Genomic DNA, 25,161 nt, shown 5'->3' with positions numbered 1-25,161 from the left:
ATCCATCGATCAGATTATCTCTTATCCGTGGGACTTGGCTGTGTTGGCAGAGATTGAAGTTCTCTTCAGATTCGAGGTGTACCGCTTCCGAAGGCTAGTTGTATGTATGCAGAATAATAACCAGGACGGGCGCACAATCTTGTCTTTACATGGAGAAGTGGCAGATCGCTTCTCCCCTCTAGAATTGACCCATTGAATTAATCTGCTTTAAATGGTTCCATGCGGTGCTCTCCTGGTTGATTAGTGTTCAAGGTCTACACCACTGGCACTAAATGCAAAGACTAATCAGTGAACTTGTTAGCCCTACTTCTCGCCCAAATTACACATTCGAAAACAGGGTCTTGAGATACATAAAATTAAATTATGGTTGGAAGTATACTATACTGATGCAGGAACTCTTGCATGTATTTCATAAATCTGAATGGAGAGATCACTCTCTCTCTCTCTCTCTCTCTATATATATATATATATGTATATATATATATATATATATGACAAATGTTTCCTACAAGCAGTGGTAGTTACCACCACTTGTGTTTTGTATATTGTATATAGTATCTGTCGAAATCGAGAGTATGTACGTGTAGTATGTAGTATGTAACAATGATTTGGTAGTATATATACTAATTTTTAGGTAGTATATACCATTTTTTGAGCATGCTCTTTTTTACGTACAAATATGTACGTATTTCATAAATATAACAAAAACTATGGGCCCATATGCAATTTTTTCATGTAACTTGCTTGGAAATATCTTAGATAGAGTATACGAATATATTTAAAATGATAAAGTAGTATATATACTACCACATGGTAGTATATGAGACATATGGGATAACTACCACCGGGTGGTAGGATGGATTTTCCCTATTATATATATATATATATATATATATATATATATATATATATAGAGAGAGAGAGAGAGAGAGAGAGAGCGCAACTTATCAAAGAATACACCTCCTATTCCATTGGCAGGCCCCGTTTGCCAAATTAATAAGGCAGAACACACTACTTACCCTGGAATTTGCTTGTCATCACATCAGCATGGATTTTGCAGAGGGACTGCCATAAGGACCTCATCCTGTTTTTTTTAGAAAAGGAGGATGAACCCCGGCCTCTGCATCTGGGAGATGCATACGACCACTTTATTAATTATTCTCGAGGACCTTACAAAGTATTACAACAATATGTCTGAATCCGCCATCTTGGCAACATATGCCACTACTTTTATCCATATGATGAAGAGGTGCTACCTGGGCCAAATACCCGGACCACTCACCTAAGCCTATCATCAAAAGCCAGAAGCCCCAGCCGAGCCACATACCGGGCCTGGGGCATAAACTGGTCTGACGCACTCACATGTGTCGTCGCCGCCATCTTCCACAGGTCCGTCTTCAGAGCATATATTGAGGCTTCTACCTTGTCAGGCCACTCTGCCATCGACGCCACCATGACGCCAGACAACTGCCTCCTGCGCGAGTCCATCACCGCGCATCAGGCGCCGAGTCTCCACTGCACCACGCCGCCGAGATCCGCCGTCATCAATGTGTAGGATGAAGCACCGCTCCACCAAAAAAGCCGCCCACTGGTCCCTCGATCCCGTGTACGCCTCCAAGAATGACGCCCCAAAGGAGGAAACGACACGAACGCGCCGCCACCATCCGATCTACTGATCTAGGGTTTCCCCCGGAGGTAGCGGATAGAGGTCTGGAGCTTCTCCACGGCGATGCCTTCAAGAAGGTAATGACACAAAAGGGTGCCGCCAACGCCGGTCTTGGCATCAAGCCGAGCACGAGGTTTTCACCCGAATCCGCTCGAAGAACCTCCATCAAGCATCATGTGCACGGGTCGCCGCCGATCTGAGCCGCCGCACATCGAGCAGGCCGCAACGGCCGGATCAGATCTGTCCGGAGGGCACAACACGCATGGTGCCGACCCAACCACCAGGCCCTCCATGCCGCCACCGCCGATCCGAGGTCAGATGGTTTGTCGCCGCAGACCCGGCCGCCGCCGCCGAACGCCGCCAAGGCTGCTGCCCAAAGCAGGGCCGGCCGCCGCACCCGCCACCATCGCCGCCCTAGGCCGAGGCAGTTGCCGCGCCGCCGCCGGAAGGCAGGCCCGCGGCGCCACCAAGGCCAGATCGGCCGTGACACCCATGCCGCGGGGCTCCGCACCGCCCCCATGGTGCAGGAGAGAGGGAAGGCCCCCGACACCGCCGTCAGCCCCTGAGCTATAGGCCGGCGGCGTCCTTCGGCGGCGGCGGAGGGAGGGATGGAAGGAGGGGAGCCCCCGTCGGCTAGGGTTTGCGATCCCGCCCAAGCGGGGGCGACGCGGGGGGAGCGGACGCGAGTTTCTGTCTGGTTGTGGTAAGACAAATTCACCAAATATGCACAATTTTTATCCATGAAGCACCCGCTTATTGTCCAAACAGTTGCTAGAACCTCTGATTACATTTTCAAGCTCCACGGGCTTCCTGCAGTCAGATAAATCTTCACTAGCTCCCTTAAAAAAAAATCTTCACAAGCTCTCCCCAGCAGAAACTTTCTGAATCCCTGTGAGTCAAGCTCCATCTCTGTAGTTCAACCATCCACAAACTGATGGTCATGCAGAAAGAGTAAATCAGTGCTTGGAGAACTACTTGAGATGCATGGCATTCCAGCAACCCAAGACATGGCGTTCCTGCCTAGCTTTAGCAGTTTAGCTGAGTGGTGGTACGATGGTATTTTTTACATTTCCTTGCAGATGATACCTTTTCAGGCACTTTATGGCTTCCCACCCCCTCTGATAGTTGAATCCACCTTGCATGATTTCATCTTTGAAGACTCCCCTGACCTCCTCCATAATAGGGAATTAGCAAACCAGGCCATCAAGGACAACCTCCTCAAAGCACAATGATGGAACACTTTGGTGACGAGAGAAGAAAAGAGAATTCTCTGTTGGAGACATGGTCTACTTAAAGATCCAACATTAGAGACACTTATCTCAGTATTCAAAGAAATCTGAAGCTCCATTCCAAGTTCTATGCCCCCTTTAGAATACTGGAGAAGATAGGTAACACTTCATACAAACTGTTACTCCCTGACGGTTGCAAGTTACACTCAACATTCCATGTCAGTGTACTAAGGCAACATATTGGACCTGATTTGATTCCCACTCCCCACCTTCCTCTGTTGGATGATCATGGCCACACTTAACAGCAATCTTATACCCAGACCTCAAGGTGCTATCAGTGTTTATCCATAAGGTTTTCCTCTTCACGTGTTGAAAACAAGCTGATCTTCTAGCGCGCACATGGTTCTGAATCCTGAACAAAAGCGACACCTTCTGTTTTCTGTTCCTCGTCCGACACTAGCTGGAAGCTATGAGATCGTCCGAGGCCAAAATCAACGGCTGTGATGACCTTGACGAACTGGTGAGCAAGTGAATAAGAAGAGGACGCTGCAGGTGCAGGATCCCCACGGCTCCATTTAGTTATTTTTACCCGGCATTTACTGTTTCCTGTGATGTCGTTGTCATCCCTCTCTTTTTAGTTTTACCGAGCCTTTGGACTGTAATGCTATTTAGCCAGTGATTCCAGACAGATCGGGCATCGAGTTGTAATTGTGATAAAGCCTAGCCACCACTGGAGTGGTTTGGCTCTACTTTCCTCTTCCAAGAAATAGAACCCGTGGTAGATCCCCTCTTAATTCGGGACTAGTTTCTGATCTTTGAATTTTGTGAGGTATAGTAGTTCAGCTCTTGACAATAGTGTTAACAATTAACATGATATACTCATTTGAAATGCTTTATAGACTGTCCTAATATGTTAATTATGTTATTTGTTTCATTTCATAGGCGGTGCAAAAATATACTCAGCTCGAACAATTAAAGTTAAGGATCAGGAGGGTATCAGGTTATTTCTCTCAATTTTCAAGGGAATATTACAAAAGGCAATGGCTTCTGTAGTTAAATTGCTTTATGAGATAATATTTTGCAGGACGTATTACTTCTATGAATTTCGTTTTGACAGACAACATGTTGCTCTAATGGCCACCGTGGATAGTGGGAAGGTACCGGTTTGTCACATTTTATTTACATTTTTGGAAGAAATAAAGACAAATGATATATTTTTTTTCTTTAGCTTTTCATCATGCATTTTGTGTAGGGAAAGGCTGCGTACTATAGACCCAAAGTGGTCGGACCCTTCCCCGACCCTGCGCAAGCGGGAGCTACATGCACCGGGCTGCCCTTTTCATCATGCATTTTGTGTTGCTACTTTCTTTAGTCCTTGCAGCTGTATTCTAGATTCTTAAACTATAAATTTATATCCTACTAATGTCCCCAAGCATTCATCCATTTGTTCGTTCCTTCTTGAATATGGCGTGAACCGATAAACACAAAAACAATGCATGAGTCGTTTGGAGGCATCACACCTACTCTACTCCCAGGCATTATTTCTCGCGCTTGTAATGTTCTTTTCTCTGTTTCCGGTAAAATTTATTGTCGGGCTTCCTGTATGGTTTTCAACTAAAAGAACAAGTGCACATAACATTGATATGTTCAGCTGAAAGACTGCTATAGCTAGATCTTGTCAGAATAATTTCTTTTTGAGAAACTTTCAGACTAATGTCATAACCTTATAAGACAAGTAATTTTTCTCGTTCTTTTTTTCCAGAGTAGAATATTTTCTGTTAATTTCTGATTTTTTTACCTTGTGAAGTATTTGTGTTGCACCGTGTAACATGCATTGTCATTGGTGGCAGACATATATCGCTGCCGCCACTGCTCCAGAGACGAGGTGGGAGACGGATGGAGTGACATTGCGCTCGGCTGCTGTATCTATGTCTCTCGCATGATCTAAATGCTCTTATATTATGGGACAGAGGGAGTACTATTTATATATTATAGAACTACGGTATTACAGCATCTTGAGTAGAGTTATCCGGTTTTTTTCTCTAAAATTGAACCCCAGATGTCTGACCTTCAGCTTGAAGTCGATCAAGAATATTAAATTTACAATTTACAGCATGTGGGGTAGCTAGCTACTCCCTCCATCCGGTAAAGCTTGTCAGGCGCACAGTACAACGAATGTTTTGCAAAAGTAACCTCATACTTCCAAAGACTTGACAAAACAGCCAGGTCTCCGTCCTTCTGCCTCCGCCCGTGCGTTGCTAGGGGCCTGCGCTGTCGGATTCCGCCGCCGTGCTGGTGATTCCAGCGCTCGCAGCCCACCAGCCTCCGCCCACCCGCGCGATCTCGGCGCCAATGTGCGTGATTCCACCGCCGCCGCCCACCCGTGTGATTTCGGCGCCAACCTACGCCGCACGACCTTCACTCGTGCTACCGCTCACCTGTGTGATTCAGTCGCCCAGGGTGTTGGTGGAGTCGCTCCTTCCCCGCTGCTGGTGGAATCGCCACCCGAGCCTGAGCTCGTCGCCGAGTTCCCGCCTCTGCTGTTGGTACTCTTGGGGATGGCATGATGATTTGCTAGTTTTTGGAAACATTCAATCAGGAAATCAAGAAATTGATCATGATGATCCGCTAGTTTTTGAAACAGTCAATCAGGAGATCATGATGACCTACTACTTTTGGAAACAATCAAACAGTCAATCAGTCAATTTTTGGAAACAATAAATATTTTTTGACTGAATTTCAGCACAGTAATATTGGAAACGATCAGAAGATTTTGGAAACAATCAATATATACTCCTTGGCGAATTACAACAACCGGACAAGATTTGGAGTAGACAAAATTCAGTGCTGAAATTCACTGTAATATTGTTACTCCAGATTTTGGTCACATTTTGGAGACAAACAACCAGACAAGATTAAATGTTCAAAAATGCTATAGGTACTGACTAAATGGTCCTTGCTATGCGTGCTGACTAAATGGCAGAATCTTACTGTAACAAATACTCCTTGCAATGTTACAACGTGCAATGAGTAATTTAGGAACATTTGGATCATTCATAAACAGAACATATATCAGGTTCTTGTATTACAGACAATTGATTTAGTCAGGTTCTAAGAATATATCTGATGTGTATTTCTCATTCATATGAATCTTCTGCCAAGTGAGCTTCCCAAAAGTCAAAATTAGCCGCCTACGCAGCGATATGGACATGGGATCATGCATGACTGGTATATACTCCTTCCGTTCTGAAATATGTGATTTGACGAACAAACTTTCGTAGGCTATAATTTTCCCCGAGTTTTCCGTTCTACCCCCGACCGACACGTTCCCCTCTTTCTCGCCCGGCGCCACCGACCACTCGCCCCCGCTCTCTCTCGCGCGTGCGATGCCCCCGCTCGCCCCCCCCCCTCTCTCTCTCTCTCTCGCGCGCGCGCCGGCCACCAGTCGCCTCTCTCACGCGCGCACGACGCCGCTCTCTCCCTGTTGATGCGCCCTCTCTCTCCCTCTCGGCGGCATCTTGCTCCGCGCCGCTGCTCACCGCTCCCCACCACCCTGGTTCACACAAAGTTGCAATTTTTATTCGTCGGCGACGCGTTGCTGGGTGAGGAGCTGTATCCATGTGCGCTGATGCTAGATCTGAGTGTGCCAGTCCTCAATCTGCTTATGGATAGGCGTGAGGAGTCGCTGAAGCGGAGCCCGAGCAGCGCCGGCGCGGGCGTGAAGACGACGGCGGGAGGAGCTGGAGCCCGAGCGGGAGGATCTGGAGCTGCATCTCAAGTATTGAAGCCACCCCGGCGACACAACGGCGCTTGATGTGGAGCGGCACCTGAGCAGCGGAGTCTGCGGTCATATCCACGGTGACGGCGCCGCCGCCAAAGGTACTCTTTCTCCTCTGGTTCAATTCAACTCCTTTCTTTCATGGATTAAAGCATGGAGTACATTCAGTTCAGCCCCTTGCACTGATTTGGAGGTAGCAGTAGCAATAGCACTGATTTGCAGTGATTTAGAGTAGTTGTAGTAAATTTGAATTACTCCAGTGTGCAGATTTGCAGTAAATCTGAATTACTCCAGTGTGGATTTGCACTGATTTGGAGTAGCTTTGATGTAGTAGGCCTGCTTGTTTGATCTACAGTTGGAAAGGAGATTAATAGAGGTACTGTCAGTAGCTTGTGTTAATCTTGGGCTGCTGATGTCAGTATCTTGTGTTAATTTTGGTGCAGTAGCTTCGGTAGCTTCAGGAGTTATCTTGCATTTTTAGTATCTTCAGGCATTTTCTGACTTCTTAGAATTATCTCTCTTGCAACAACCTGTTTAAAGAATGAAATTGACAGTGATACTTTGTACTGTCAATATAAAGATCTGTTAAAATTAACTTAAACCATTTTTATATTTTTAACTGTAGCATTTTCCTGTTAATTAAGATAAACTGAAACCTTTTCTTTTAGTTAACTTAAAATTTTCAGTAAAATTAAGATAAACTAAAACCATTTCTTCCAATTAACTTAAAATTATCTGAACCATTTGTCCTCTCTTACTCTCTTCTTTTTCAGTAAAGTGTTTATGTTGGCAGTTTCTGATGAAATTGTGTTTATGGTCATTTAGTAATTCAGTCAAATACCATGTCAAATATGTGGAGTACTGGAACTGGGACCGGTAATATTGTGTCATTCTCTTCTCTTCTCTGTTTTTTTGAAAAACAAATTTGAAACTTTATTAATTATAAATAATTGTTACATCGTCTATCGAGAGAGTTACAAGATCTTCCATGGGCTCCTCTATCCAATCCCTAGTCATGGAACCTTTTGCTAATCTAGCAAGCTCATGAGCTACTTTATTCGCTTCCCTGTTACAATGTTCAAAACTGGTTTGAGGAAAATCACAGGCCATAGAAAAACAATCCTCAAAAATTGTAGCAGCCGCTCCCGTAGACTGTCCTCCGTTCTTCATTGTGTCGATGACCTCCATATTATCAGAATCTTCTCTTCTCTGTTAACCAAACCTTTTCATTTAATTAAAACTAAGCTACTCCTCTCTTCTCTCCTCATCAGATCAGATCAGATTAAGTAAGTTCTCTTTTCTTCTCCTCTAGAGCTTCTCTTCTCTTCTCCTCTAAAGGTCCTCTTCTCTTTCACTAATGGAGTACTCCTCTTTCTCTCTTCTTTGCTCTTCTTTCTCTCTTCTTTTCTCTTCTCTTCTCAAGCATCTTCCATTAATTAAATCTAAATGAATCTTTTTTGTTAATAAATTCAAATGAGACCTTTTGTGTTACAATTCAAAAAACAAGGAGTTACAAATAATCATTCATGATCACAATCATTCATGATCACAATCATCATACTCCAACACAATTCAAAAACAACAAGGACTTACAAATAATCACAAGGATGCAACAATCATACTAGCATCTCTAGCCTCATCACAAGCATCCATCACAAGTGTAACGCCCCGGACACACCCGCCGGTGGTCGTTACTCCTGGCGGGATCTAGACTGGCCCCACAGATCAATACTAGTTTTTCAGCGCACTTTGTCCTCACTCATGCGCACCCGGGAGCAACTTCCCGGCCGGTCAACCATCCTAAAACTACTCCAAGCTAAGCACGCTTAACTTTGGAGTTCTGTCCGAATGGGCTCCCGGAAAAGAAGGAATTCCTTATTGATATGAGTAGTCTATCATCCCTAATAAGCCAGGCTATCACATACACCCCACTCAGAGGAACCGACGTCCTCGTCGGGCCACAGGAACGTTCCCTCTTGGCACATACGTCTGTGCATCCAGTCCGGTACATGTGCCATGTCGTGTGCCACGCAGGTCACAAACGTCATGAACAACATCAACGCGCACCTGTCCGCAAACATCCGTGTAACCGCGAGGGTCGGCTCTGATACCAACTTGTAACGCCCCGGACACATTCATGATCACAATCATCATACTCCAACACAATTCAAAAATAACAAGGACTTACAAATAATCACAAGGATGCAACAATCATACTAGCATCTCTAGCCTCATCACAAGCATCCATCACAAGTGTAACGCCCCGGACACACCCGCCGGTGGTCGTTACTCCTGGCGGGATCTAGACTGGCCCCATAGATCAATACTAGTTTTTCAGCGCACTTTGTCCTTACTCATTGTGACGCCCTCGATTCAATCATACACTAATCATACACGCAAATGTGTACGATCAAGATCAATGACTCACAGGAAGATATCACAACACAACTCTAGACACAAATTAAAATAATACAAGTATTATATTACAAGCCAGGGGCCTCGAGGGCTCGAATACATCAGCTTGAATACAAACGAGTCAGCGGAAGCAACAATATCTGAGTACAGACATAAGTTAAACATGTTTGCCTTAAGAAGGCTAGCACAAAAGTAGCAACGATCGAAAAGGCAAGGCCTCCTGCCTGGGAGCCTCCTAACTACTCCTGGTCGTCGGCGGTCTTCACGTAGTAGTAGGCACCCTTGGGGTAGTAGCAGTCGTCAAAGGTGTCATCTGGCTCCTGGACTCCGTCATCTGGTTGCGTCATCCGAGAAGAATGGAAAAGGGGAAAAAGAGGGAGCAAGGCAACCGTGAGTACTCATCCAAAGTACTCGCAAGCAAGGATCTACACTACAGATGCAACATTATCAAAGGAAGGCTGTATATGTGGACTGGGCTGCAGAAATGCCAGAATAGAGAGAAGGACTAGTCCTATCGAAGACTAGCATCTTCTAGAAACCACCATCTTGCAGCAACAGGAGGGAGTAGAGTAGCATAAAGTAAAGTAGTAGTAGTGTTATCAACCTCGGCCAGAGATCCTTTCTCAACTCCCTACGAGAAAGCAATCCCAGAGCCATACTATCCAGTTGTCATCACAATCCAATTCTCATCACCATCCAATTCTCATCACAAGTATCCAGTTCTAGTTGTATCGATCGGGATACAACTCCAAGTGTCCGTTACCATAGGACAGGCTATCGATAGATGTTTTCTTCCCTGCAGGGGTGCACCAACTTACCCACCACACTCGATTAACTCCGGCCGGACACACTTTCCTGGGTCATGCCCGGCCTCGGCCAAACAATACACTACAACCCGACCTAGGCTTAATAGAGAGGTCAGCACGCCAGACTAAACCTATGCCCCCAGGGGTCATGGGCCATCTCCCCGGGAACTCCCGCACATTGCGTGGGCGGCCGGTGAGCAGACCTAGCTACCTCCTTAAAAAAGGTAGGAGCTTACCAGTCCAACCCGGCATGCGCCGCTCAGTCGCTGACGTCTAATAAGCTTCGGCTGATGCATACGACGCAGAACGCCCATACTATGCCCACGTGATGGTTAGTGCTATCAGGCCAGAGGCCCCTCGGATCAAATATCCAAATTGTAGTGGATTAGGAACGCGCGGTAACAAGCAGAGACTCACGAAAGATGTGACCCCGTTGCCCCGTCTCGAGGACTTGCGGCAAGGGCTAAGAATGCCCGACCACGCCTCATATTCAGCTCTCGGGTACCCTCCAGGTCAACCCGTCTCCACATCACTCGCGGGTACCCCTCAGGGTCGACCCGCCTTTCCAAGCAACAGTTGTAAAGTCTAAGTATCCGTATGTCCAAACATCAAGGGGAAAACCCGAGGAATCACCCCCGGTGAATTCCACTCAATGTAATCATCAAGGTGAACGTAAGAGGAATCACCCCCGAGGTTCACACTTGAGGGGTTGCATGACAGAGTCATATCGGAAGTGGTTAAGGCGGAATCACCCTCGATGACCACGACCGAATAGCTACACTACAGGGTTAACATTAGAAGTGCTATAGAGGTCTCACCCTCGGCACTCGATAGTAACCCAGTAGTGTCGAGCAACTAAGGGGAAAGTGATGTGCGGTGAAGGGGCCTGGTCTTCGATCCCGTTGATCGGGTCTTCGATGATGAAGCAGGAGCAACAAGGACAAGGTGGGTCTCACTGATGGATCACTAACCAACCTATACTAAGCAGTTTAGGATAAGCCGGTAAGGTAACAATAAGCAGGTTACAAAAGCAGGCTATGCATCAGAATAGGAGCAAACAATAACAATAGCAAAATCTAATGCAAGCATGAGAGAAAGGAATGGGCGATATCGGGATGATCAAAGGGGGGGGGGGGCTTGCCTGGTTGCTCTGGCAAGGAGGGGTCGTCGTCGACGTAGTCGATCACAGGGGCAACATCGGTCTCAGGGTCTACCGGAGAGAAGAGGGGGAAGAGACAGTAAATATAAAGCAAACATAGCATCACAAAGCATAACATGGCAATATGATGTGCCCGGTGTGACCTAACGTATGGCTACACGATAAAGGTGAAGGGGGGATTCAACCGGGAAAACATTCCCGGTTCCGGACCTGTATCAAACAGATGACCGGAGGGGGAATGTTCCATGTTCAGCATGCTAGGGGCATGTGACACATGAACGGACCACGTATTCGGATTCGTTGGATTTTTCTGAGCAACTTTCATATAGAAAACATTTTCATCCGAGTTACGGATTATTTTATATGATTTTCTAAGTTTTAAACATATTTTGGAATTATTTATATTAACAGAAATGGAATATGACGTCAACATGACGTAGAAGTGATGTCAGCAGTCAATAGTCCGGTTGACTGGTCAAAACTGACACGGGGGACCCACCTGTCATAGACAGTGGGTTAAAAAGAGTTCAAACTAATCTAAATTTAGTTAGTAAAACTACTGGGCCCACCTGTCATTGTCTAATTAACTAAACTAATTAGTTTATTTATTAAAATGTTTTAGTTAGAGGATTAAGCGGTGGGACCCACACGTCAATGGCTGGGGCCTGCCCAGTCAGCACAGTTGACCAGGTCAACTGGTCAACAGGGGACCAGGGGCCCCATTGGCAGTGACCCAGGGGGTGGCCCCAGGTGTGCCACGTCGGCGGCCGGCGCCGGAGAGAGCTCCGGCGACCAAAACCGCGGCGGCGCGTCGCCGGAGTCATTGGAAACGCGCTAGGGGGCACCATTTGGCACGCGGTTAGGTTCTTTCGAACGGGCTCTCGCCCGCGCATCGATCTGTCGCGGCGGTTTGGCCAGAAATGACCGAAGACGGCGATGGCTAGCGGCGGAGCGGACGCCGGATTTCGGCTGTTGGTGTCTACGATGACGTAGGGCAAGTTAGGCGATGCGGGGAGCGGCGTTGTGCTCCTACGTAGTCGATCACAGGGGCAGCATCGGTCTTAGGGTCTACCGGAGAGAAGAGGGGGAAGAAACAGTAAATATAAAGCAAACATAGCATCACAAAGCATAACATGGCAATATGATGTGCCCGGTGTGACCTAACGTATGGCTACACGATAAAGGTGAAGGGGGAATTCAACCGGGAATGTTTTCCCGGTTCCGGACCTGTATCAAACAGATGACCGGAGGGGGAATGTTCCATGTTCAGCATGCTAGGGGCATGTGACAGATGAACGGACCACGTATTCGGATTCGTTGGATTTTTCTGAGCAACTTTCATATAGAAAACATTTTCATCCGAGTTACGGATTATTTTATATGATTTTCTAAGTTTTAAACATATTCTAGAATTATTTATATTAACAGAAATGGAATATGACGTCAGCACAATGTAGGAGTGATATCAGGAGTCAACAGTCCGGTTGACTGGTCAAAACTGACACGGGGGACCCACCTGTCATAGACAGTGGGTTAAAAAGAGTTCGAACTAATCTAAATTTAGTTAGTAAAACTACTGGGCCCACCTGTCATTGTCTAATTAACTAAACTAATTAGTTTATTTATTAAAATGTTTTAGTTAGAGGATTAAGCGGTGGGACCCGCGCGTCAGTGGCTGGGGCCTGCCCAGTCAGCATAGTTGACCAGGTCAACTGGTCAACAGGGGACTAGGGGCCCCACTGGCAGTGACCCAAGGGGTGGCCCCAGGTGTGCCACGTCGGCGGCCGGCGCCGGAGAGAGCTCCGGCGACCAAAACCGCGGCGGCGCGTCGCCAGAGTCAACGGAAACACGCTAGGGGGCACCATTTGGCACGCGGTTAGGTTCTTTCAAACGGGCTCTCACCCGCGCATCAATCTGTCGCGGCGGTTTGGCCGGAAACGGCCGGAGACGGCGATGGCTAGCGGCGGAGCGGATGCCGGATTTCGGCCGTTGGTGTCTACGATGACGCAGGGCAAGTTAGGCGATGCGGGGAGCGGCGTTGTGCTCCTACGAGCTCCAGGAGCCCGACTACGAGCTCGGGCGCGAGCTCGGGCCATGGTGGCCACGACGGTGAGGTGATCTGCGGTGGCGAGCTCACGGCAACGGCGACGAGCTAGCTAGGGAGAACCACGCGGTGCGAGGAGAAGAATGGAGGAAGGGAGGAGCTCACCGAGCGGCTACGAAAAGCCTGCGACAGCTTAGGAGCGCAGATGTGGCCGGAGTGGAGGAAGACGACGGCGACCGAACGGGGAAGGTGGCGTCGATCCGGTCGGTGAGGTGGCGCCGAGCTCGAGCTCGTGGTCAGAGAGGGAGTACCGGTCGTCGGCGGAGCTTCTGGTCACCAAGAGGAGGCGCGGGGACACCGGTGGCCGCGTGACCGGAGTGGTGCGGAGGCGGCTGCGTTCGGTGAGGTGGAGAACAGAGGGGAGAGCGAGTGACGAGGGAGAGGGGAGTGGCAAGTGGGCGAGTGGGAGGCGAGGGGGCCGAGGCGTCGGGGAGGCGCAAGCCTTATCCCCTCGCCCAGGCGTCGCCGAGGAGGCGGGTTCAGCGGGGACGGCGCCTGTAGCGACTCGGGTCGGGGGAACAGTGGGAGGTGGGAGACGACAGGGGAGGGGGAGTGGGCCAGATGGCCTGTTGGGCTGCCAGGTGGGCTGAGGCCCATGGGGGGCGCGGCGGCCAGCTGGGCCAGTCGGCCCAGTTGAGGGGGGGGGGGTTCCTTTCTTTTTTTAAAGCTTTTCTGTTTTAGCTACTTTAGGCCACTTAGACATTTTGCAAAAATGTTGGTCCACCACCAATATTACCAGAAGAATATGTTCCACATGATGAACATTTTAGTTTTCATGTGTGAGCATTTTGAAATTCACTCATAATTTGAAATTGAATTCAACTAGAATTTAAAAGAGAGATGAGACAATGATGATCAAACACCTATTTAGCAAAATGATTAACTTAACTCCAGGGGTTACTGTAGCATCATTACACAGGGGTGTTACACTCATGCGCACCCGGGAGCAACTTCCCGGCTGGTCACCCATCCTAAAACTACTCCAAGCTAAGCACGCTTAACTTTGGAGGTCTGTCCGGATGGGCTTCCGGAAAAGAAGGAATTCCTTATTGATATGAGTAGTCTATCATCCCTAATAAGCCAGGCTATCACATACACCCCCACTTAGAGGAACCGACGTCCTCGTCGGGCCACATGAACGTTCCCTCTTGGCACATACGTCTGTGCATCCAGTCCGGTACATGTGCCATGTCGTGTGCCACGCAGGTCACAAACGTCATGAACAACATGAATGCGCACCTGTCCGCAAACATCCGTGTAACCGCGAGGATCGGCTCTGATACCAACTTGTAACGCTTCGGACACACCTGCTAGTGGTCGTTACTCCTGGCAGGATCTAGACTGGCCCCACAGATCAATACTAGTCTTTTCTGTGCACTTTGTCCTCACTCATGCGCACCCGGGAGCAACTTCCCGGTCGGTCACCCATCCTAAAACTACTCCAAGCTAAGCACGCTTAACTTTGGAGTTCTGTCGGAATGGGCTCCCAGAAAAGAAGGAATTCCTTATTGATATGAGTAGTCTATCATCCCTAATAAACCAGGCTATCACAACAAGCATCTCAAGCATCCATCACAAGCATCTCAAGCCTCCATCACAAGCATCCATCACAAGCATCTCAAGCCTCCATCACAAGCATCCATCACAAGCATCTCAAGCCTCCATCGCAAGCATCTCAAGCCTCTATCACAACCATCCATCACAAGCATCTCAAGCATCCAGAGTTCTCAAGCCTTTCTTTGTTGACATGTGGTATCTTATACCCATTTCCCCCTGCGTGGTTCAAAATTTCAATCATGCAAGCTTGTAGAGATAAGAAAACTCTGTTCAGCTTATAAACCTCATAGTTTTCAAATTCATCTAGTACACCCTTGATCAGATCTTGAAGTGTTCTAGGGCTTAGACAATCTGTTGGAGATTGCAACGAATTGAAGAGCCCAAGGTCAAGCCCATTCAAATTAGGGCTATTGGCAGGTTGTTGGATTATTTTGATGTCCAGTCTAGTTCTTTCGACAACTGCTACAAATTCTGGGTCATTAGGCAAGATATGGGGCTTAGCGTTGTCTTGTTGTATGTAGATGGTTTGTCCAGCATCATTCTCAGGCCAAGCTGCTTGTATTGTTGGCAGTAGGTTCTCTATCATGAACTCTCTCATTATTTGCTGATTGACTTTTATGGACTTGTTCTCCATTGTTCCTCTGGGCCTGTTGTCGCTTCTCCTCTGAGCGGGAACTTCTTTCACAAACGGCCAAATACCAATTTTCCCAGAGAAGGTCACATTTCCTTCATTGTGCCACCTTAGCCTAGCAACGGCTGTCAAGAACATGATCTTTCCAATACAACTGCCACTTCGTATACTTCTCGTAGGCTCTTCTTCCTCATCGAGCAGATAATAGTTTCTGTTTTTCTTTTTCATATAGAACCATTTTTCGTCGATATGCACAATGTTGTGCATTGTTTTGAATTTCGGTCTTTCAGTTTCTGTTGTTGTCTCATCGAGCATTGACAAACACAATTTGATCCTATCCCTCTTGTTCTTTTCCTTGAGATCTGGCCTCACACAGTTTGTATGCCTTTTTTATCAACATAAGCATGAACTTCCTATGCAGTGTGGTAGGGCTGCATTCGAGTTGCCAAGCCAGTGACCTGATAGTTGACCTCCTGTTCAGTGGGATGGTGATAGAGGCGAGGTGTCCCAATCTTTCGATGAGATGATAACTATCGATTTTATGAAGATGACTTTGACGATCCGACTACAAACGTGCACGACGTTGTGCCTTAGCAATCGTTAAACCAACTCCGAGAGGTTATTGACCACGCCGGAGCACAATCAACCTGACCACGAAGGTCTATTCCTGCAAGCAATCGAAGAACAAGCAAGAATATGATAAAAGCAATCTGAATATTGCGAGTATATATGAAGTATTGATAAAGGTGGGGATCCGTAAGCGGTCTTGGTCTGGTCGTTGGACACAAACGAAGTACACGAAGTTGCAATGGCTAACTTTTAACTAAACAAATCCCCAAAGAAAAAGCTACTAGATGGATCTACTTATATAGGAGCAAGGGGTGGCGGCAAGGAGGTGGGAGGACGTCCCAAGGCAACCTAAAACTAACCCTAGGTCGTACAAGGCCAATGGGCCCAAGTGGAGGTGACGTAACACCTTTGGACTTGTAGTTTGACTTGGATTCTGCTGCAACATCAGATTGTTTTGTCCATAACTCAACGCTCTGGACAGATTTTAAGGTGATTCCAATTGGGTTGAAGAGCACGAAATCTACTTTCCAACAAAAAAAGAATCACCCAATTTGGAGTCCGTATGAAAGAGTTCTTGGCGTTTTGAATCAGATGTGTTTGTGAAGTCCGAATCTGAATCGAGAATGTGAGAGACTTGGACTCTATCTTCTCTTGGCCCAAAAGTGACGTGAGAGGACTTTTTGAACATCACTTAAACATCTCTTTTCCCCTTATCTTCATATGTGGATTGTACAAATGTACCATACACCTGCAATTGGAAATGACATAAAAGTTTGTGAAGTATTTTTGTCCTGGATGACATTAATAAATTATTGCATAGTTTGGATTAGAAATCACCTCACAAATACCCATGTATGCAATATTTTTGGTCGTATCCATGGTAGTCATGTCCTCATCATCCTCCCCTTCTTGAAAACAAAGCCGTCCTCGGCGTTGCTTAATCTGAAATGTGGCTAACAAAAGAGACAAGGTGTACATGTTGTATATGTATATGTCATCCATTTTCACTTCCCTTGATTTTTGCACATATGACCCATGTATATAAGAGGAACCTTCATAGATTATAAAATATAAAGCCAAAATATTATCATAAGTAGAATGGATGAAAATATTGCAACTCAGTTTGCACATATAAGTGAAGCTCTTATTCATATCAAAAGATTGACAATATTCATCATTAAACCATCCAAACATTGGTGAATAAACCTTACGTGCATCAAATTTACATGCTACAACATGCTTAAATAAGAAAACATGCAATAAGTCATTTGACACATAATGATCACCAAGATTAGAGGTCATATTAAAATGATTAAACATTGGCACAATTATTTTAAAATGTATTTGATCCAAATCTGAATTATTTCCTGATTCACATGGTTCTTTGATATCAACAGTTAATTCAATGAGCGCACTCAAAATTATTGGTATTTCAATTGTTTGATCATATGATGCATTCATGATAGTAACATGATTCTCTAAACTAGGTGGCGTGCTCAAATCAACAGGTAACTCGACACATGATGTATTCAAGTTAACTAGGCATGCATCATTCTTGCGTGAAAGTGGAAAATGCGTACCTTTGTCATTACCTCTTATGATCAACTCAGATGATGCAGACACCCTCGATGGTGATGTGTCACACGATGGAGATGACGTAGTCCTCGTAACAACGGATGTGGTTGTCATAGTACGTCTAGTAGTTGAAGAAACATCTATATCAACACTTGGAATGTGCACTGTGCACTTGTTCTCCTTGTGGGTAACCCGTCGTTTTATTTCCTATTCAGCTTTATAAGCAAGACGATACAAATGGTCCATAGGATAACACTCTTTATGAATTAGTATCTCCTGAATATCATGGTTTAATCATCCCCAAAATCTATCCATAAAATCTTCTTCACTTTCTTCTAAAAATGAGTGCAACAAGGTAGTTTGTAAATCATCATAATATTTTGTTACAGTGTCACTACCTTATTTTAAATGTTCTAGTTTTTAATCATGCCATGAGTATAATAAACATCTACGAATCTATCTCTCATGACATGTTTTAAACCATCCCAAGTAGTAGGTATATAATCATGGTTTAACCGACAGTATTCACTCCACCAAACTAAAGCGAAGCTACTGAAAGTACTAACCGCAACTTGAAATTTTCCATGCTCATCAAAAGAGTGGGAAGCAAATATAGCATTTATTTCGTACCCCCATTGAATATATAAATCAGGCCTAAAACGACCAGTAAATGGTGGCATGGAAACATTAACCTCATGTGCATTCTGATGTTGTTGCTCCTCTTGTGACGGTTGTTGCATTTTCTTAGGTGATGGAAAATCTCCCACGATCGATGAAGCCCAAGAACTAACAACTCCGGAACCTGCCATAGTTAGTAGAAAACAAGAAACAAAATCCGAAAATAATGTTCCTATGAACTACTAGGATGTGGTGGTAAAACGCTCACAGTATAGCAAATATCAATATATTACAAGTTCTTACCATGCAACAGGTGGTGACAGGCAACCAGCAGTGTCAAATAACTCTGAAGATTGTGTAAAGCGATTGCCAGGGGAATGTATGTATACACGGTGTAGAAATATGTGGAGCTGGGTTGGCTATATATGGTAGCAAAAAATTAGCAATAATCAATTCAAAGATGCAATGTTGAATAAACGCTCAACGACGGTACTGTGCTGGTCCTAGGCTAGACCGGACTAGAGACGCGAGCCTAGAACACTAATGAGGTCACGACGTAGAACAACTAGCATCAATGAAGAATACTAAGTAGCTCTGGACAACAAGATATAAGTGAAGATCACAACTGCAGTAAAGATAATGATGAAAAACAACTACCAAGCAGGATATACAACAACTCTCTCTTCAACTTTCCTCTTGAAAAGTTTGAGTCAATTTTCTGATAATTTTTTTTTCAAAGAATGCTACTAACTCAAGCTTTCTAATGCAAAAAGAATCACTCAATTCCGAGTTGATATGAGGAGTCAAAAAATTCTAAAATTGGCTTGAAAAACTAGAATAAACTGTGTTCGCGAACTTCGGAGGGCAAAAAGACCTATTTTGAGGTGCCAAATATGGAACTAGCTTCCGCAACTATTTAGATGCGTCTCGTCGCTAGCTTTCATTTGAGTACTCGTGGAGCCAAAACGGACTTCGTATGAGAAAGTTATGCATGTTTTACTGAACAGTGCACAAAACAGATTCCAATCCGAATTCAACTACGAGATTGAGAATAGATAGATCCGAATTTTGTTTTTTTATTCTCTCTCTTTTTTCCCTCACAATTTTTTTCTTCTCTCTCTTTTTTTCCCTCACAATTTTTTTCCTATTTCTTTCTCTTTTTTTTCTCTGACTTTTTTCTCTCTTTTTTCCGTCTTTTTTTCTCCCTCTTTCCAAAAAAAAACTAGATAAGATGCAGATTGGATCAAGCGAAGATGTGAACGACCTCAACTATGATTATGACCATGAACGGTGGGTTGGACATGATGAGAATTGATGGATGGGTGGTGGACAGCGGAAGGGATAATGATGCAGCGGCGACGTGACTAATGTGAACAGAACTCAAAACTCTAGACGAACTAGACACTAAGACCAGCAACTCGACACGACGATGCAACCGATAATTCAATAATGCAAACAATGAAAAGAAAATTGCAAAGGCTCAGACTGGCTAGGACAAAGGATGAATAGATCTAACTTTTTTTTATGGTTTTTTCTTGGACAATAGGTAAGAAAAAATAAATCTAAACTAGGGATGACTACCGAGCAACCTGAAAATTGATACCACTTGATAGAGGCGAGGTGTCCCGATCTTTCGATGAGATGATAACTATCGATTTGGTGAAGATGACTTTGACGATCCGACTACAAACATGCACGACGTTGCGCCTTAGCAATCACTAAACCAACTCCGAGAGGTTATTGACCACGCCAGAGCACAATCAACCTGACCACGAAGGTCTATTCCTGCAAGCAATCGAAGAACAAGCAAGAATATGATAAAAGCAATCTGAATATTGCGAGTATATATGAAGTATTGATAAAGGCGGGGAGCCGTAAGCGGTCTTGATCTGGTCGTTGGACACAAATGAAGTACACGAAGTTGCAATGGCTAACTTTTAACTAAACAAATCCCCAAAGAAAAAGCTACTAGATGGATCTACTTATATAGGAGCAAGGGGTGGCGGTCAAGGAGGTGGGAGGACGTCCCAAGGCAGCCTAAAACTAACCCTAGGTCGTACAAGGCCAATGGGACCAAGTGGAGGTGACGTAACACCTTTGGACTTGTAGTTTGACTCGGATTCTGCTGCAGCATCAAATTGTTTCGTCCATAACTCAACGCTCCAGACAGATTTTAAAGTGATTCCCATTGGGTTGGAAAGAGCATGAAATCTACTTTCCAACAAAAAGAGAATCACCCAATTTGGAGTTCGTATGAAAGAGTTCTTGGTGTTTTGAATCAGATGTGTTTGTGAAGTCCAAATCTGAATCCAGAACGTGAGAGACTTGGACTCTATGTTTCTTGGCCCAAAAGTGACGTGAGAGGACTTTTTGAACATCACTTAAACATCTCTTTTCCCCTTATCTTCATATGTGGATTGTACAAATGTACCATATACCTGCAATTGGAAATGACATAAAAGTTTGTGAAGTATTTTTGTCATGGATGACATAAATAAATTATTGCATAGTTTGCATTAGAAATCACCTCACAAATACACATGTATGCAATATTTTTGGTCGTATACATGGTAGTCATGTCCTCATCAGATGGTAGGGATTTGCTCTAGATTGATGTCTTTCGGCTTTCTGCCACAATTTGCTCACGTTGATGTAGTACAGGTTAATTCATATACTCTTGATTTGCACTTTATGCACAGTGCAGGTTAATTCATACTCCATTAGTATACTCCCAGTATATGTACAATGCTGCTCACATTGAATCATTAGCCAAATTTAGTAGCAAGTCTGTACACTGTATAGTGTACAATAATTTGAAAATTATGCCAAATTTAGTAGCAAGTCTATACACTATGCAATAATTTGAACAAATAATGATGGAGTATCACTTGAATCATTAGAAGCAATTATATCTTGAATTACTCTTGTCTTGAATTATTGGCAAATTACTGTCTCGAATTATTGGAAAATTACTGTCTCGAATTATTGGCAGCAAATATCTCTCTGAATTACTCTCGTTTATGGTCATCAAATTGTTTACTCAGATGAGCAAGTCCCAGTTTATGATCATCATATTGTTTTATGATCATCAATTTGATGCAGAGCAAGTAGTAGGCGAGGAGATGAACCTAGGCGAGCAGCTCCTGCGCAACGGTGAGTAATTCAGCGGCAGCAGCACCTGTGTGTGAGGAGGAACAACCCCTGGGCGCGCGGGGGTGGCAGCTCGCCTCCACCAGCGGGCGGCAGCAGAGCACCAACTCGCCTACCACCTGGGCGTGCGGGCGTAGGAGAGGATCCCCTAGGCGTGGGAGAGGAGGAGCGCCTGGGCGGGGGTGGAGGGTGGAGGAGGTGGAGGTCGAGGTCGAGGTCGAGGTGGAGGGCTGGGCCGGGGGCGGAGGTGGAGGGCGGGGCTGGAGGCGGAGGGGGAGGACGAGGTGGAGGGCGGGGGCGGAGGTGGAAGACGCTGGGGTAGAAGACGAGCTGGTTCAAATTTGAACTAGGGGTATAACTGTCCATTTGCCCATTTTCACCTGGTTGGAACAAATACCCCAGCGGCCTATATTACGGAACAGAGGGAGTATGTGGAAACTTGCATATTCAGATAGCTCAACTCACAAGGATAGTTTTCTTGGGCATGCATAGACCATATTACTTGTATTAAATTTAATTGCAACAATATTCTTTGCGGTTTTCCCAACACAAATTGGATATGAATTTGATACTCTAAATGGATACTTGATGCTTTAGAAACTGTTTGAAAAAGTTCACATTTTTTAAAATTGTTAGTATGCTACCTAAAGTAACAAAAAAACATGAGTTTTGATCTAGCACTACATAATGCCACTCAGCTTATCTGAAAATGCAATTTTGGAAAGCATCTGATTTGGAGTTGCTCACCTCTTCCCGTGCGCTCACACCCAACCAAACTTCAATCTAAATGGCACACAAGGCAGTAGCAGCGCAGGCACGACCACTTACTACAGCGCCTATGCAATCCTTCAAGTAGAGACTGAATCCAACGAAGTTTGGACACAGTGAAATTCTTACCTTTGCTCTATCTTCGCGGCAGGCGGCAGTGGTGGCTGCTGGGCGGCGAGGTGGGCGATCTGGCGGCGAACGACTTCTTGGACGAGGTTGCCGATGAGGTTGACGACGGGTAGGGCCAACTCCGGTTTGCCATCATTGGGGAAGGACACCTCCGGTGGAGAGCATATCAGAAAAATAGATTCTTCTCCTCACCCGGGTGTCAGGCCCTAAACCACGAGCTTTGAAGATCAGCACCAGAGCAAGTTCAGTCAAGCAATGGCGTAGATGAGAAGATGGCATTTCAGGGAAATCAACGGCTCGGATGATTCCTCACCGTCCATCAGTAGATTCAAACCTTCTACTGTTTTGTAACCGTTTTATTACTGTAGTGGGTTATTACCGCGGTGAGCTGGACAGAGTACAAGTAGCCCAGATCACATGAGATAAATGCTAAGATGTAATTCCCCATTTTATAGTTTAGCTAGAACCCTAGTCTGGTATTGTAAGCCAGGGTATCTGCCCTTCAACACTGGCACTTGTATCAAATTCGATCATGAATCCTTTCTGTTCTTGCTAAATTCGAATAGATCGAATAATTCTTGGTGATCCGGTTCACACAAAGGTATGAGCACGCCGATCGTGTCCTTGGCAACGACGAACGACGATGATTCAGACACAGGAGAGCAGGAGGTTGGGATATCTCGTAAAATCCTTCCCGTCGCTCCCTGTTCACGGCGGCGGAGCGCTTCAGATGGAGGCGACACGATGGCGGTGAAATTCGGGCGCAGATCTCGAGTCCAAGACGGTTGTTGGGAGACATCCTCCTAGTGGTAAAATCCCGGTCTATGAAGATGTTCGTGTGTCAAGGTTCTACGGGCATCAATTGGTGGATCTACAGGTGTTTTCGTTTGTCAACTGAATTCCAAAATTGCAATGGCAGACTCTAGGGCCATAGGTGCAGATCACTGTCAACAAAGTAGAGAAGGAGGTGGTAGATCTTAGAGCCAAACTAGATGATTTACAAGATCTGAAACAAGAAGTAACACAATTGAGGGCTGAGATGGTAACAATGCCAAGAGCTAAGGCGAAGTTGGCAGATATGAATTCAGACTTTCAAAAAACTCTGCAATTAATTTTACAGAACATGAGGATCAGTAATCAGAAAGCAGAGGCATTTACTCCAATACCTCACACTCAAGTCTCTGATTAGCAAACAAGAGTTCAAACAGCCCCAACAACAACAGTGATAAACAGTGTGCCAGATATAACAACACCAAATCACTCTCAACATGAGAGAAATCTAGAAAGAGAGTTTGCAACACACAGGAATATACCCTGTTCTCAGATGCAAGGGCTAACCACAGGGTTGCCAAGTGGTAGTGTGTTTATAGAGAGCATAAAGGTGAATACAGAAAAGCAGAAAGAAGCTCAAGAGCAGCCACCATTCAGGTTATCTGCTAGTAACACCACTAGTGCAGAGCAAGCTCATACATTAGGATTTGCTGGGAATAGTGGGTATTTTGCTCCCATCAGTGCTCCATTATACACACCTCCACACACATACAATCCTATTACTGGACAATATATAAACATGACAACCACTGGTCAAGGAATGCCACCAGTTTATCAAGCTGTTGGAAATCTTTATGTGGCTCAAAGAAATCAATATGCCACACAGTTAGGAGGGCCCTCTTACTTTGCTAAAGCAGTCGTAAAAGGTCCAAGGTTAGAAATACCTCTGTTCAGTGGTGGAGATCCTATAGGTTGGCTGATAGCATGTGAAAAGTTCTTTGATATGTCAGGTACTCCTTGTGAACAATGGGAAAATCTAGCAATAGGTCACTTACAGGGAAGAGCTTCTAATTGGCTGAAAAATATTTGTGTTCCATGGCAAATGGTGACATGGCAGCAATTTTGTCAGATGTTGGCTGACATATTTTCAGAAGCCAGTGTCCATGAAGCAGTAGAGTTGTTGAAAAATATTCAGCAAACAAATACAGTGGCCCAATACATTGATAACTTTGAACAATGTGTAGCTTTGGCCAAAAGAGATCATCCATGTCTACAATTTTTTTCTGTTAAGCTGTTTCATTGGTGGACTCAGATCTGACATTAAACATGAGGTTTGTGGTCAGAAATCTACTGGAATTATTGAAGCATACTAGTATGCCAAAGTGTATGAAAAAGCTGCAGCAGCCAGAAAAGTACATCAACAACCAATTTACAAATGAAGAGGATATCAGGCTCACTACAAGCAACCTGCTAATTCTCTGCAAGTTCAAGGACCAGCATAGGACAAATACATAGTACCATTTCCTATAGATGTAAGAGCTTGTTGGTATTGCAGGGAAACATGGACAAGAAAACATAAGTGCAAAACTGGAAAAACTTTCACATTCTACAAGAGCTAGAAGAAGATAAGGACAGTGAAAACACAGAAGATAACAATATGCAGGACCAAGTTTATCATACAGCTCCAAACACCCCAGACAAGGAAAAGACTATTGAAGCTATTGTAGAAAAACCTGCACAAGCAGTTGATATGTCCACTTTGCATCATGTTTTCCCACTGCTATTTATAGTGCTTTTAATCAATATAACACATTATGAAGCAATTCCAATGCCCTTTCTCTCTTAATATGCAAGATTTACGTGAAGAGGGAGACTGTCGGCAACTGGAATTCTGGACCTGAAAAAGCTACGTCAGAGATACATGTTCTGCACATCTCCAAATGAGCTGAAATTTCACGGAGATTTATTGTGGAATATATAAAATTATTGGAGAAAAGAAGTACCAGAGGGGGCCACCCAGATGCCCATTCGGCACTAGGGCGCCCCCCGGTGCGCCCTGGTGGGCAATGGGCCCCCGGCCAACCTCCGGTGCCCATCTTCTGGTATATAAGCCCATTTGCCCTAGAAAAAATAAAATAAAGAGAGAACTTTTGGGACGGAGCGCCTCCGTTTCAAGGCGGAACTTGGGCAAGAGCACTTTTGCACTCCGGCGGAGCGACTCCGCCGGAGATACTT

The 25,161-nt window shown here is 45.1% G+C and overlaps 1 protein-coding gene and 1 long non-coding RNA gene across 6 annotated transcripts in view; both read left to right on the top strand.

The window, feature by feature from the left end:
• LOC123110949 (uncharacterized) overlaps window positions 1-5,005 on the top strand; it is a 32,309-nt gene extending 27,304 nt beyond the window's left edge. The window contains exons 5-8 of one of the 5 annotated variants that reach the window (XR_006453879.1): window positions 3,838-3,895; window positions 3,980-4,052; window positions 4,148-4,448; window positions 4,746-5,005. Coding sequence is in view for 3 of the 5 variants with exons in the window: in XM_044531606.1 (XP_044387541.1) it covers window positions 3,838-4,052; window positions 4,746-4,838 (308 nt within the window). In the remaining 2 variants the exon portion in view is untranslated. Of the gene's footprint in view, window positions 1-3,837; window positions 4,053-4,123; window positions 4,449-4,745 lie in introns of those variants that run through there. The other 4 variants (XR_006453878.1, XM_044531607.1, XM_044531608.1 and 1 more) reach the window with 4 other exon arrangements.
• Window positions 5,006-6,288: 1,283 nt separating this feature from the next.
• LOC123115884 (uncharacterized) lies at window positions 6,289-21,447 on the top strand. Its single transcript, XR_006456798.1, has 3 exons — window positions 6,289-6,497; window positions 6,568-6,774; window positions 21,211-21,447. It is a non-coding gene; the product is annotated as an uncharacterized lncRNA (long non-coding RNA).
• Window positions 21,448-25,161: the final 3,714 nt, after the last annotated feature.

Source organism: Triticum aestivum, chromosome 5B, assembly GCF_018294505.1.
Source record: "Triticum aestivum cultivar Chinese Spring chromosome 5B, IWGSC CS RefSeq v2.1, whole genome shotgun sequence".
In the NCBI taxonomy this organism is placed as follows: domain Eukaryota; kingdom Viridiplantae; phylum Streptophyta; class Magnoliopsida; order Poales; family Poaceae; genus Triticum; species Triticum aestivum.
This window is presented reverse-complemented; position numbering and strand designations above follow the sequence as displayed.